The sequence below is a fragment of the Anser brachyrhynchus genome (assembly GCF_964034855.1).
Source record: "Anser brachyrhynchus genome assembly, chromosome: 4".
Lineage (NCBI taxonomy): Eukaryota > Metazoa > Chordata > Aves > Anseriformes > Anatidae > Anser > Anser brachyrhynchus.
In genome coordinates this window covers 78,875,178-78,887,511 of record NC_137698.1, presented here as the reverse complement: position 1 = coordinate 78,887,511, position 12,334 = coordinate 78,875,178, and the positions used below count along the sequence as shown (strand labels likewise).

General features: G+C 62.2%; 1 protein-coding gene across 11 annotated transcripts in view; it reads left to right on the top strand.

Annotated features, from left to right (window-relative positions):
- DCTN1 (dynactin subunit 1) overlaps positions 1-12,334 on the top strand; it is a 68,826-nt gene that overhangs the window by 27,357 nt on the left and 29,135 nt on the right. For 3 of the 11 annotated variants that reach the window (XM_080589764.1, XM_080589761.1, XM_080589758.1), the window contains one exon: positions 1,755-1,775. The exons of 6 other annotated variants lie outside the window; for them this stretch is intronic. In XM_080589764.1, the coding sequence (XP_080445890.1) occupies positions 1,755-1,775 (21 nt within the window). Of the gene's footprint in view, positions 1-1,754; positions 1,776-11,608; positions 11,784-12,334 lie in introns of those variants that run through there. 2 more of the 11 variants (XM_080589760.1, XM_080589759.1) reach the window with 1 other exon arrangement.

Below are 12,334 nucleotides of genomic sequence, written 5' to 3'. Positions count from 1 at the left end.
CAGGTGCTGCTGTGCCGTGGGGCGGTCGGTCGAGCTTGTTGGTGTGGAAAAACGCTGGAGTTCAAAGTGTAACGTCCTGCTGCCTCTGAAATACTGTCCCGGCACAGTGGGCTCCCGGCGTAACCCAAATGATGCCCCAGAGACAAGGAGCTCCCCGCAGCGCGCTGCCCCTGCCCCTCCTGCCGAGGGCTGCCTCCTGCCCCCGGGGACCCGCGGGCGCCCGAGACCCCGCGGAGGCTGCGGGAGAGCGCTGTGGTCGGGGTCCTCTCGGCCTCTTCTGCCTTACCCGGGCGTGTGCTGGCGAAATGGTGCCCACTGCCAGATTTGCTCACATCGCCTTGGCGGTGCCTTGAGCAGTGCTTTGGTGTCCGGGCCCTGGTGTTGGGTACCTAAGTGAGGCTGTGAGCAGTGTCTATAGGAAAAAGAACAAGGCTGGGGGGGGGCTTTGCTGGGCTGTGAGCTGGCCACAAAGGGTGCCTAGCAGATGAGGCTGGCCCCTGCTGCAGGGCAGCCCCCACAGTGCCACGGACACAGAAGCAATAAAAAAAAAGATAAATTCTGGCACTTGTGGGAAGGTGGGGAGGCCCACCGAGTTCCAACCCAGTTCGCCTGCTCTTGTGGCATCGCTTCGGAGCTCACCTCGCCACGGCAAAGCACTGCTGCGGAGCGGGGCACAGCACGGCCCCGGGGGGCTCGGGGGCTCTGCCAGCAGGGGTCAGTGCGGGCTGGGTGCCTGCGGGGGGGCGATGCTGGGGACCCCGCTGTGCTCCCCCTGCCACCCCCATGCCACTCTCCCGGTTTGCTCCGGCACGTCCAACATCACAACCTGGTGATATCAAAAGCCCGGTGGCATCCAAAAGCCCGGTGACATGAGAAGCCCGGTGCTGTGCGCTCGCAGCGCTGCCCGAGCAGCAGTTCCAGCCGCACTGTGCAGCCGTGGCGCTGCGGGTTTTGGACGGAGCACGCGGAGGGGGCCCCGACCTGTGGGGACGGGGCAGCCGGAGCAGCTCCCCAGCACGCCGCCGGTGAAGCACGGCCCTGGGCAGCACGCTGCGAGAGCCCTGCTGCCGGGGGAACTTGTCCGTGGGGCAGCAACCGAGGGGGGGCTTTGCCTCGCTGGGATCGAGTCGTACTTCAAAGCAAAGCGTTGCGTTACTGTAAGTCGTAAGCGTGTCCCGAGGCGTAGTTGCTGGTTTTACTTCCTCTTCAGTAGCTGCAAATGTACCCCCCAAAAAATGAGAAGAAAGCAGCCGGGCACGGCGTCACCTTCCCTCTGCAGGGGCTGATCCAAGGTGGGCCAGAGCAGGAGGCGAGCGGCGTCGCAGGAGCTGGGTTTGGGGCAGGCCGTCCCCAGTGTTAACTCTTCTGTGCAAGTGCTGATGGCTGCCCTTAAGTGAATTAACTTTTCTTCCTTTGTGTCCTGGCACTTAAAAAAACTTTGTGCTGGAGGGATTTGGAGGCCGGATCAGTGACAGCGAAGTGAAGCTAGTAAATCAGGGGGCTGAGAACAAGCCCCGATGTCTACTTCCCTGTTAAGCCACCTCACATTTGCTTAAATGTGCCTGAATGTATTTTCCTTCCTTTCTGACGGTACATGTTTTTGCAGCCTGGTGAATTCATTGAGAAATGTACTCTTTCATGAACAACTGGCTCTCAAATCTCTGATATTTGAGCAGAGAGCAAACCGTTCTCATCACTGCCGTCTGTATGCTGTGAGCTCTAACTTTCTAACCTTTTGTTTCCTCTTCATGCAGCGTGGAGTGAAACCTAAAAAGGTGGTGCGTTTTTTGCCAATTAGCCTGCATGTTGCAGTCTCCTGGCCGCATGAAACGCCCCCCGGTGCATCCCAGTCCATCGTCACCCATTGCTGTGCCCCCCATCGTGCACTTGCATGTTTGCTCATTGCATGCGCTCCCCTTCTCCAGCCCCCAGCTTACCCAGAGGATACGAGGTAAATGCAGTGCGAGCGATTGCTCCTGAGCTGGACCACGGCTTGGTGGGAGCAGTTTACATTACCGTATCTCTGCCCCGTCACCGCCCCAGGGAGGCCCAGAGGTTGGAAGACGAGTGTTTTGCTTGTCAGTTATGAGAATCTCACAGTTGTGAGAACTTTCTGCTAATGAGTTAACTGCAGCTGGGCGTTCGAGGCAGCACGTGGTGCCAGTCGCTGTTACTTGTGGGCTGTGCCCAGCATCGCTCCCGACGTGTCTGTGCGTAGGTTTTACATCAACTGGCTTTAAATCTCGGACAGTGAAGTGAACACACACGGTGCTGCTCCCATGTGAACGACGGCTGACGCTCACCTTGGCTTTTGCTTTCTTCTGCCTTCTCTTTCCTCTAACTGGCATTTTAACATGGGGTGTGTTCCCCTGCGTACGGGGGCTGCAAGTACCAGCTGCATGCCGAGTGCTTTATGCGCTGTGGGAAGCATGAGCTGTGCTCCCTGGCGCTTACCGCGTTCAGTGGAAACATTTAAAACATTACAGATTGATTTTGGTACCCTGGTGTGTTATCACAGGGCCATCATGTGGCCCTTTCGTGGTCAATATGTAGCAGGTTTCTAAACAACACGGGGTAATGCTGCACCCCTGGGCAGTTCTGACGTGTAGCTGAGCGAGGTGAAGCGGGGAGCTGTTGTAGCGAAAGCACAAACCACGGGAGTTTGGGAGAGGTACCGCGCTGCTCCGAGATACGCTCTGGGGACGTGCAGACAAGTCACCGCTTTGCTTAGCTGTGGTATTGCCTTCCCCTTGGGATGCGGCTTCCCGTGCTGCTTCCAGGTAAGAACACCCCGCGCCCCGTGTGCTCGTAGTACAAAGCAGAGCAAAAAGCCTTCGGTATCCCTCATTGCCAAAATGAACTACAGCTACACGGGCCCTGGCAGAGAGTGACCGTTTCCCACGGGCTGCTTGGGGAATATTTGCTTTTGCCAAGGAAATCTTGCTGAGCGAAAAGCAGCGCCGGCCGCTCAGGGCCCTGGGCCAGCACAGCGTGAGCAGCGGCGCGGGGCAGTGAAACCATACCTGCTAGTCCTCCGCGCGCGGGATGCCCGTCAGCCGTCTCTGCTGTGGATCTTTAGTTCCCAGCCGCTTCCGTTCTGGTTTTGGGGTGCAGAGGTGACCCAGGCAACAGCACTGCTCCTCCTTCGGAAGGTCCCTGGATGGGGGGCAGCGCAGAGGCGTAGGGAGGAGCCGCAGAGGGGTGGCTGGGAGGGACGGCTGCCAGGTGGCCTCCCCCTCTGACCCCTTCCACGGCCTCTGTCCAAAACCTCTGCTCGTGTCCGGCGCTGAGCGGGCGTGCACGCACTCGTCCGGCTCGTCCAGTCCCGCTACCTCTTACCCTTGGTGGTTTGCACGCAGCTTGTCCTTGTATCCAGCTCTTTTCCGTGCCTCTGTTGATGGGAAGGACTCTCGTTCGGAACGCTTTGTTTCTTTATTTTCCAGCCCCCCTTTCACTGGGTTTTCCAGGCAGTTGGGCTGACTGTGGGTTGTCGTACGCGCGCTGCCATCTGCTCAGAGCTTTGGCTGTGTGTTGCTTTTGAAAGCGGCTGTATGCTAATAGCTGTCCGGAGAGCTCTTCCTGACTAGAGTTGTGTGGAGGCGGGCTCAGACAGGTACGTCGCAGCTTTCTGCAGAGGGACAGACCCATGCCATGTTTTTTCAGATGTCACCTGAGAATTTAATTTTTCAGACAAAAGCCTTTAAAAAAGCCTTTAATAAACTTGTCGGCTCTCCACCCCCCTCCTCTGCAGCTCTTGACATTGCACAACTGTGTGAAAACTGTGGTCCAGTTGGTAGGATCACAAAATAACTAATGTTATTAGCAGGTAAATCCTTATTCATGAGATTAAGGTAGCTCTTTGCATGTTAAATATAGATTTAATCGTATTAAAAGCTGCTGCTTGCTGCTTTGTTGTGCCAGATGGTCCTTATCCTCCGAGCTACTGTCCCCCTCTCTGTGTGTACCCTTTGCCATGGTTTTGCTGCTCTTTCGGTGTCGGTCAGGGGGATTCTTGTCCCTGGGGTGCTGCGAGGGCACCGGGGAGCTCCCCCCTCGCATGGGCAGCAGCCACGCATCCCTCGCTCAAGCTGCTGGGGCTGGTCCAGGCGTCCCCTCCGCATCCTCAGCGGGGATTGCCAGCCCCAGCCCGGGCTGCTCTGCCAAAACCACTGCTGTGCTGGGCAGGAGGAGTCCCCTGGTGCCTGCTTTGGAAGCAGGAGGAGTGTTCTCAGAGCAAAATGAGTTTGGTGCTACCCGAGCTGGCGTTTCACTGAGCATGCGGTCAGGTCAGCAGTGTTGTTCCCCCTCTTGCCGAAATGCCAGGCGTCACTGCTGGGTCACCTTCCAGCGACCGGCAGCGCTGGGTCCTGCGGTGTGATGGAGCTGGGGCGCTCTTGCCCGGGGCACTGGTGTGATGAGGGCGCTTAGGGCTGCCCAGAAGGGCTGGGCAGATTCTCTCCCTGCAGATAAATCTTAAGGAATACAAAGTGCACATGAAACGTGTTTTACTAGGGGTGCGCGAGCTGCCGGTGTCTGGGAGCACAGCTGGGCGCTGCCCGCCCCGCGTGTCCTTCCCTGGGCCTCTGCTCTGCGCTTCGCTCCTGCGCACCGCGGCCGCTCTCCTGGGGAAAGCCCCTGGGGGTTCCAGCACAGCCCGGGGTCCTGCCGCTGCAGCTGCCCTGGGCTTGGCAGCAGGAATCTGGAGGTCCCTTCGGCTGCGTGGCACTAACGCAGCTGCTGACGGGGTGCCCCAAAGATGCTGCCACGTTCCTCCTTTCATGGCTTTACGCCGTGGGCTCTGCCACGCTCGTCTGATCGTGGGGTAGTGTCTGAACACAACACGCTTCTGCCTTCTCTGCTGGCTGAGTCCTGGCCGTCGTACATCCTACCTGCTCACGTGCAGTCCGTCTGCTTTCTGCGGCCCGGCCCCGTCACGGCCAGCGCCGCGGTGCCAGCTGCGCGGTGGTGGCTGAGCTGTGCCCCCGCTGGCAGCGGGACGAGCCACCCGCGCGTTCTGGGCTCAACGGGCAGCAACTCCTGGGTGAAACGCTCAAACAAGGTGTGCCCGGCACTGCTGCGTCTGGGCCCTGCAGAGCACCGGGCACGGAGGTCCCGGGTCAGGCGGAGCGGGGCGCAAGTTCTCGGCTGGTCCCAGGTGACGGCCGGGGCCGGTCCCGCGGGCAGGCTGCTGGTGGCGGCTGCTGCAGGCGTGGGTGGGAGCGAGCCCGTCTCTGGCGTGGGAGCGTGCTCGGTGCTGTGCCCCGTACGCCTCAGCCAGGTGCTGCTGCCGAGAACTATTTTCCGTCGTGCTGCCTAGCCGCAGCTCACCCATCCTGTACCAGCGTGATGCCCGCTTTTTGGATTGCTGTTGTTCCCACGCCGGTGGCACTCCTGTCCCCTTCATTCCAGGTGGCGTTTGGCGTGCTGGAGCTGGATTTTAAGTGTTTTGTTTTGAGCCGAGTACAACAGATCCGCAGTGGGCTTCATCTCCTGCTCTGCTGTGTGCTTGCTCTCGTTCCGCTGCCCCCCGTCCCCCCGCCTAGTGCCGCGTCAGGCCGCGGGCCCCTGGTGTTCGCAGTCACATCTCCGCTGGGGCAGCAGATGGCCGCCGCCAGCCTGGAGAGGGCGCGGGGCGCTCCGCTTCCAGATGGCTTCTTTTTAAAGAAGAGGGGCCAGCCCAAGCCCTATTAATCCTTTAAGGGGAAGAGTAATCCGATTACCTCACAAAGCGTGCCTCACATCTGAGCTGCTGGAAACGTGTCCTACAAAAGGGTCTCGGTGGGGCTGGCGCCGGGGCCTGCGCTGCCAGCACCGCTCCTGCCCGGCGGGCTGATGGCAGTGGCAGCGCCTCCGGGGTCGTTCACGGGGGCGTGCGGCGAGGCCTGTGGGGTTGCAGGGTCGGTTATTTTGCCGTTAGCAAAGGAAGGGCCAGCGCGCAGAGCTGAGCAGCGTCTGGCGCCACAAGCTGGTCATACCACGGAAAGGAGCTGAGGTTAGCACGAGCTGGGCTGGCTCCAGAACCGAGATAAGATTCAGCAATCTTGTAATCTGTGGTGGTGCTAGCAGCTCCCTGCTAATCTGCACGGCTCTCGTATAAATAACTTCTCTTGGGTATTGCTGAATGGTTTCTAAAGGGCAGCTCTGAGGCATCTAGCGTCGTTCTTTTCAGTCGTGAAGTCGCATTTTCTTATCTCCTCCTCCTGCTTACGAGGGCAGCTGAGGAAGGTGTGGCCAGCTCCGTGCTGGATGGAGAAGAAACGTGTATAGTCTGGATATGCGTTCGGAGAGGGGTTGGTTCGTTAGAGCAGCTCCTGCCCTCCCCCACTTACTGTAATATCCTTAATTCTCTTAACGTTAAATCTGTGTAAGCTTTCATGTGACTCCGTTAGCAATAGATATGGCACTTTGTTCACCAAGGGGCTTACAGCCATGAATGAAGGATGCTTTTGTCTGAGAACACTTAATGTGTGTGCAGGCCTTGTGCCTGAAGGGAAACGGTTGAGACTGCGCGATGGGGGCGAGCCTCTGCCCTCTGGTCCCCCTGGGGCACCCGGCGAGGGGCTGCCCCCGAGCAGCTGCTTCGTGCCTCCCCGTAACTTAAAAGCCATCTCTGTATAAAATCAACTCCTGATCCAAAGCAAATTTTACTGTGACACGCTCAAGTTAGTGGAACTCTGTAGTTCTCCATGACCATGTGCTATTCGTGCTTTGAGAACTGCCGTTCGGAAAGCCTGGAGCTGCTGCCTGCACCCGGTGGGAGCGCTGCTGGGCAGAGGGGCTGCTGCTGGGGGCCCGGCCCGGCTCTGCAAGGTGTCCGCGTTGTTTGCTACCTGTTACCCTCCGCAGGAGCTCCACGTGAGGGTCGTAGCCAGATAAGGGGACCTGAAGGCCCTGAGGCTTGGGTCCTGGGTGTGTCCTACCCCGGGAATGGTTTCTGTAGGCGCTGAACCGTCTGATTTGGCAGCTCGTGGAATGGTTTGGGCCGGAAGGGACCTTTAAAGATCATCAGTTCAGCCCTTTGTGGACTAATGGGCTGACTGTGCTGACCCAGAGTAAGCTCCTTTTTGGTTGGCCCTGAAGAGTCATCATCAAAACTGAAGAGGAGGGAGGTGGCTGCCGACAGGGCAGGCGCGCCAGCCTTGTACTGGCGGGTTGGGGACGTAACTTGGCCTCCGGGTTCTTCGTTATCGGGAAGCTCGGCAGAGTGTGGACGTGGTCAGGAGGCTGATGCAGGTCCTCAAATAGTCTCTGGGGAGCAGAATCAGACCTGGCGATGAGCAGGTCCTTGCACAAGGCAGTCGCAGCAGCCCTCATCCTGCACAACAGTTTGCCAGGTGCAGGCACGGTCCCTGGCAGCGGGTCTGGCAGCTGCAAACGGGGAACGGAGCTGGGAGCGAAGACCCAAGTGCAAGCCAGGAGGGTGACTGCGGCCAGCGCAAGAGCAGAGGGCTTGAGACCAACGCACTGCACTTCAGTGCCACAAATCCGTGAGTCTGTCACTGCCTTGGATGCTCAGTAATCCATCACAGGAGAAACGGCTTGGCCCAGGAGCTGGAAAGGCAGCGCTGGGGCTGAGAGTGACCTGCAGCTGGACCAGCACTAAAAGTGGGTGCCGAGGCACCAGGTGAAGGGGTGGCCGTCCTTCATAAGGCCCTGTCCTTACAGATCTAGCAGCTGCTGCCAGGTCACTGCTTCCCGGCACAGGCGTTTGTTTTTCTGGTGCGGGCTGCGGCCAAAGCCTCACTGCTGAGCTCAGTGTTGGAGGGACAGGCCCGGCTGGGCTCTGACCTCAGGCTGCGTCCGCAGGCGCGGGGTGCTCGGGCTGCTGCAGGCAGGCGGCGGGCGGGAGAGCCCGCGCAGCCCCTCGGGAGCGGGATGTGTGTGCGTGGAAAGCACGGCGCGACCTCAACCCTGCGGGGATGCCCGGCCAGTCCTGCAGCAGCCGTTCCCTTTGGGGGCACTCGCTGCAGGCAGCCCTTGTCCTGTGAACAGCAGAAAATCGTTAATTGCTTGAAAAGGCGTAACTTTAATCTGGGCTCATGTGAAAGATATTACTACAAAAACTAGGCTAACGTGGTGCGTTAACTGTCCGGATAAATGTAAGTCTGCCCGTAGGGAGCTTTGCGGACAGGAGCCGTGCCCTGCCTGCCCGTGCAGACGGGCAGATGCCACCGGGCTGCAGCTCCCGGCCCCTCTCCCCCGGCGCCTGCGGGGGCTTCGGCCCCTCGGGCACGACTGCGCTCCCCTCGACCCTGCCGGGCGCCTTCGGTCGCCTGTCATTAGGTGCAGGCAGAGACTTCTTGGCTCTTGCTGAACGTGTGCAGGTGGCTGCTGCCTGTGCCTGCAGAGACCGGGTGCGAAGTGCTGTGGTCTCATCCTCCTTCACGGCGGCGGCCTGGGCTCCTGAAGCTGCTTCTCTCGGTTAACGTGAAATCCGCTGTTTTGTCCCCGTGCGTCAGCTCCTGGGAGCTTGCGCTTCCTTTGGGCTCTTCCTTGGGCCGAGTGCTCAGCCATCTCTCGGCTCACGGGAACGCTGTCTCGCTTGCTTTAGCAAATAGCCATGGGATTGGAGGCGTTTCCTTGGCCCGTCATGCGCAGGAGGTACTAGAGGTCAGCACTTCATAGCCGGGGTGGCTCTGTGCTGCAGGGGCCAGGCTTCCCTCAGTGTTTATCTTCTGTGGCTGTCTTAAGACTTTTTTTCCCTCCTTTAGGAATTCTCAGCGGTCGAGGCAGCCGCGCCTAGTGGCCGGGGCTCCTTTTTACGAAGTCCCCTCTGCAGTGCTTGTGGAATGCAGTTGTCGCGTACTTCTTGCACCCTAGCGCGTTTTGCAAAACTTGCACATTTTTGCTGTGCAGCTAAAGCTGTAGGAGGGTCGTTTCTCCCTGCTCCTGGTGGAGGGGAAGCTCGTCTGCGTGTGGGGTTGGCTCTCCCAGGACAGCCTGACGGCTGGCAGAGCAGTGGCTGGGCAGGAGAGCCGCAGCGCGGTGGGCGAGCTGGGCGGCTGTCGGGCTGCTGGCTTCTGCAGCAGGAGGGGACGGGGGGCCAGCGACCTGCCTCATCCTCAGCACTGCTTGGAGACCCCCACCTGCCGAGGACGGAGCCCAGCCCCGAGCCTGTGATGCTGCCCGGTGCAGGAGCGACGCTGCCTGAGGGGGAAATGCCAAGGAGGGCGCTTCCAGCCTGGCCAGATGCCCCAGAATTGTTGATGCTATTTATCTTACCGAGGAGTTGCAGCTCAACTGCCCGGGGGCTGGTGAAAGCCCACCTGTGCTCGGGGGAGATGAAGCGATGGGGAAGGAGAAGTAACTCGCATACGGACCACAGCTTGCAAGTGCTTGTCCCCGAGCTGCCAGGGTAGCTGCCCGTTCCCTCAGGACGCTCCGCAGCAGCCGAGACGGAAGGACCGTCACCCTGCCCAGCTCCTCCCAGCACGCAGGCTGAAGTCCTGGTGTGCTCGGCAGCGAGCTCAAGGACCCAGGGCTGCTCTGGCAGAAGGACACAACAACCACGAGTGTTGCACAAGGTCTGGGCTGTGAAATGTGGGCAGCTTGGCTCCTGGGACCAGGAGTTGCAGAGGGTCTGACTTCCAGGTCCTAGGTCGGGAGCGGATGCGCTGTTGAAGACAGCAGTGATCATAGCTGCTGGACGAGGAGGCGTTTGGAGCATCACGACAAAATGCCAGGCCTTGTTTCCTGCGTTAATTACCTTTCTCACTCTTCGTGTGATAGCTTTATGGGATATCCACGCTTGCTCTGTAACTTAATCCAGGGGCGTAATCCTGCATCCTGCGGGAGAACCTCACGAGCTGCACCCGCGTTCTGAGTTCTGCACCGAAGCCACGTGCTGTTCGATCGGCCACTTAAGTGATAATTAAGTCTCTGGGAGGATTTCTCTGGTTTCAGAAACAAAACCAAACCAACCAGCAAAAAACCAACCAACCAAAACCCAGGGCGTGGAAGGCTTTAGAGGAGCTAAAGGCCGAGACCTGCACCCCCAGCACGGAGGGGCTGGGTTTCTGCGCTGCGGTCGTTAACCAGAGCCTTGCACCTTGCGTTCTCCTTTGAGGCCTTGGACAGCGTTGCCCCGTAAGGGAGAAGAACAAAAAGAGATGGAATCTGGCCTCGGGTTAGCAGTTCCCGTGCGGGGAGTTGTCCCCTTCTCGCTGCAGGTGCGCTGCAGCAGGGGCAGCCTGCGCCATCCCTCGTGTCAGCCCCAGGGGCTCTGCGGGGATCGGGGGGTGCTGGCGCGCGGCTCGTCTCCAGCACTAACCTTGGTGGAATGAAATCCAGGCCGTCCCTTGTAGACTATTGATGGCAGCGTGTAACCTGAACGCGGCGCGCTAAGTGCTTTTAAGGTACCCCGAGGACTGGGCCGAGGCAGATGGAAGAGGAGGGGGCAGAGCAGGGCATGATTCAGCTTCTGGCCGCGCCGTGTGCCGTGCCGCTGCAAGCCTCCTTTGTTGGGCTGCGGAGCGTCACGGAGCAGCGGTGCCCGAGCTATTTTGGGCTAATAGGTGGTAGCTGCAAGGTTGCCTTTTGTGCAACAAGGGCCCGACGTTTTTGTAGACTTTCAGTCTACAGGAATGTGTATTCCTGCAGCACAGCCGCAGCCCGCTTGCTGTGGCACTGCAGGACCCCAGAAGGGTGGGTGCTAGAAGGCGCTGCCGTAGAGTTTGGATGTGCTGCTTTACTGATAAATATTGAGGAAGCTTTCAGCAAAGGCTCCGTGAGAGTTTCCAGCGCGTCGTCAACCAGGGGCACGCGGTTTCACGGGTGAGCCCGGCAGGGCAGGAGGTCGCACACGGACGGACGCTCCTGCGCGCTGGCCTCTCGCGTGGGAGCCGAGGCTGTGATGCACGGCGTGCCTTACGGCCCCGCTGAGCTGAACGGGGCGAGCGGGGGCTGCTGGGCAGAGGGGCCGGGTGCCGCCGCCGCGTGCCCGCAGCCGGGGTCCGGTCCTGCGGGAGGAAGCGGGGCTGAGGCCTGCGCTCGGTTCCGCGAACCGAGGGGGTCCCGAAGGGCCGGGTAAGGCGGCGGCACGTCTCCGTGCCTGCCCGCAGCGCTCCGCTGCGCTGACCCGGTCAGGGCCTCGGGGCCGCCCGCAGCCCCCAGCGTCCCCTCCTCGGCCTGCGGGGCGGTAACGGCCCGGTGCGGGGTGCCCGCGGCGCCGGGGGGCTCCGGGGGCCTCCTGAGGGCCCGGTGTCCGTGCGCGGGGCCGCGCTCAGCGCCCGGACCCGGCCCGCCCCGGGGGCGCGCAGGGCACCGCGGCCCGGCCGTTGTCCCGGTCACAGCTCGGGTCGGCACACGGGGCGCAAAGGCCGTGCGGGGGGTGGGACCGGGGGGCCCCGGTGCGGGCTGCCGGCGGTGGCGGCACGGGAAACAGCCGCCGGGGGCCGCACGGGGCAGGGCCGGGAGGGGCTGCGGGCTGCGGGCCGGGCCCGTCGCCGGGAGGAGCCCGGAGCAGCGGGGGCGCCCCCGCCCTGGCGGGGACCGGGCCCGGCGCGGGGGGGGCCCCGCCCCCGACCGGGAGCTGCGGGCGGGGCCCGGTGGCGGCGGCGATGACGTCAGGGGGCGGGGGCGGGGCGGGGCGCGGCCATTTGCAGGCACCGCCGGGCGGGCGCCGCCGGCAGCTCCGGGCGGCTCCGGGCCCCTCCGCTCCGCGCCCGCTCCCTCTCTCGTCTCCTCTCTCCTGTCCTCTCCTCTCCCCTCCCGCTCCTCTCCTCTCCCCTCCCGCTCCGCCTGCCCGTTCCGCAATGATGAGGCAGGCCCCGGCCGCACGGAAGGTACAGCCGCTGTCGTGCCTCCCCCCGCCCTCCCCCGGTACCGCTCGGCGTCGGGTCCGGGGCCGGGGCCGGGGCCCGCTGCGGGCGGGGGGGCGCGGGGCGAGGCGGCGGCACCGGGCTCACGGCTTCACCCCCCCCCCTCTTCCCGGTGCCGCCGGGCAGCTGCCGCCAGCCGCGTGCCGGTGTCGGCCCGACCGGCCCCGCCGCGCCGGGAGCTCGCTCCGGGCCCCGCTGCGTGCCCGCGGGGCCGGCCCCGGCAGCGCCGGCAGCCACGGAGCGAGCGCGGCGGCAGCGGGAGGGCCGCGCCGCACCGCACCGGCAGGGCGCTGCGCTCTCACCGCCGTACAGCCGGGGGCCGGCGCTCCCCCGGCACCCCCAGCACAGCCCGGTCCCTCCCGGAGCCGGCTTACCGCGAAGCTCCCGCTCCATCCGCTTCCCGGCGCGGGGTCCCGCAGAGGCTCTGGGCGCCCCCGCGGCGGGGCTCAGCCCCGCTCAGCAGAGGCCCGGCCGGCCTCCTGGCCCCTCCGCCAGCCTTGGAAGGTCTCGGCTTG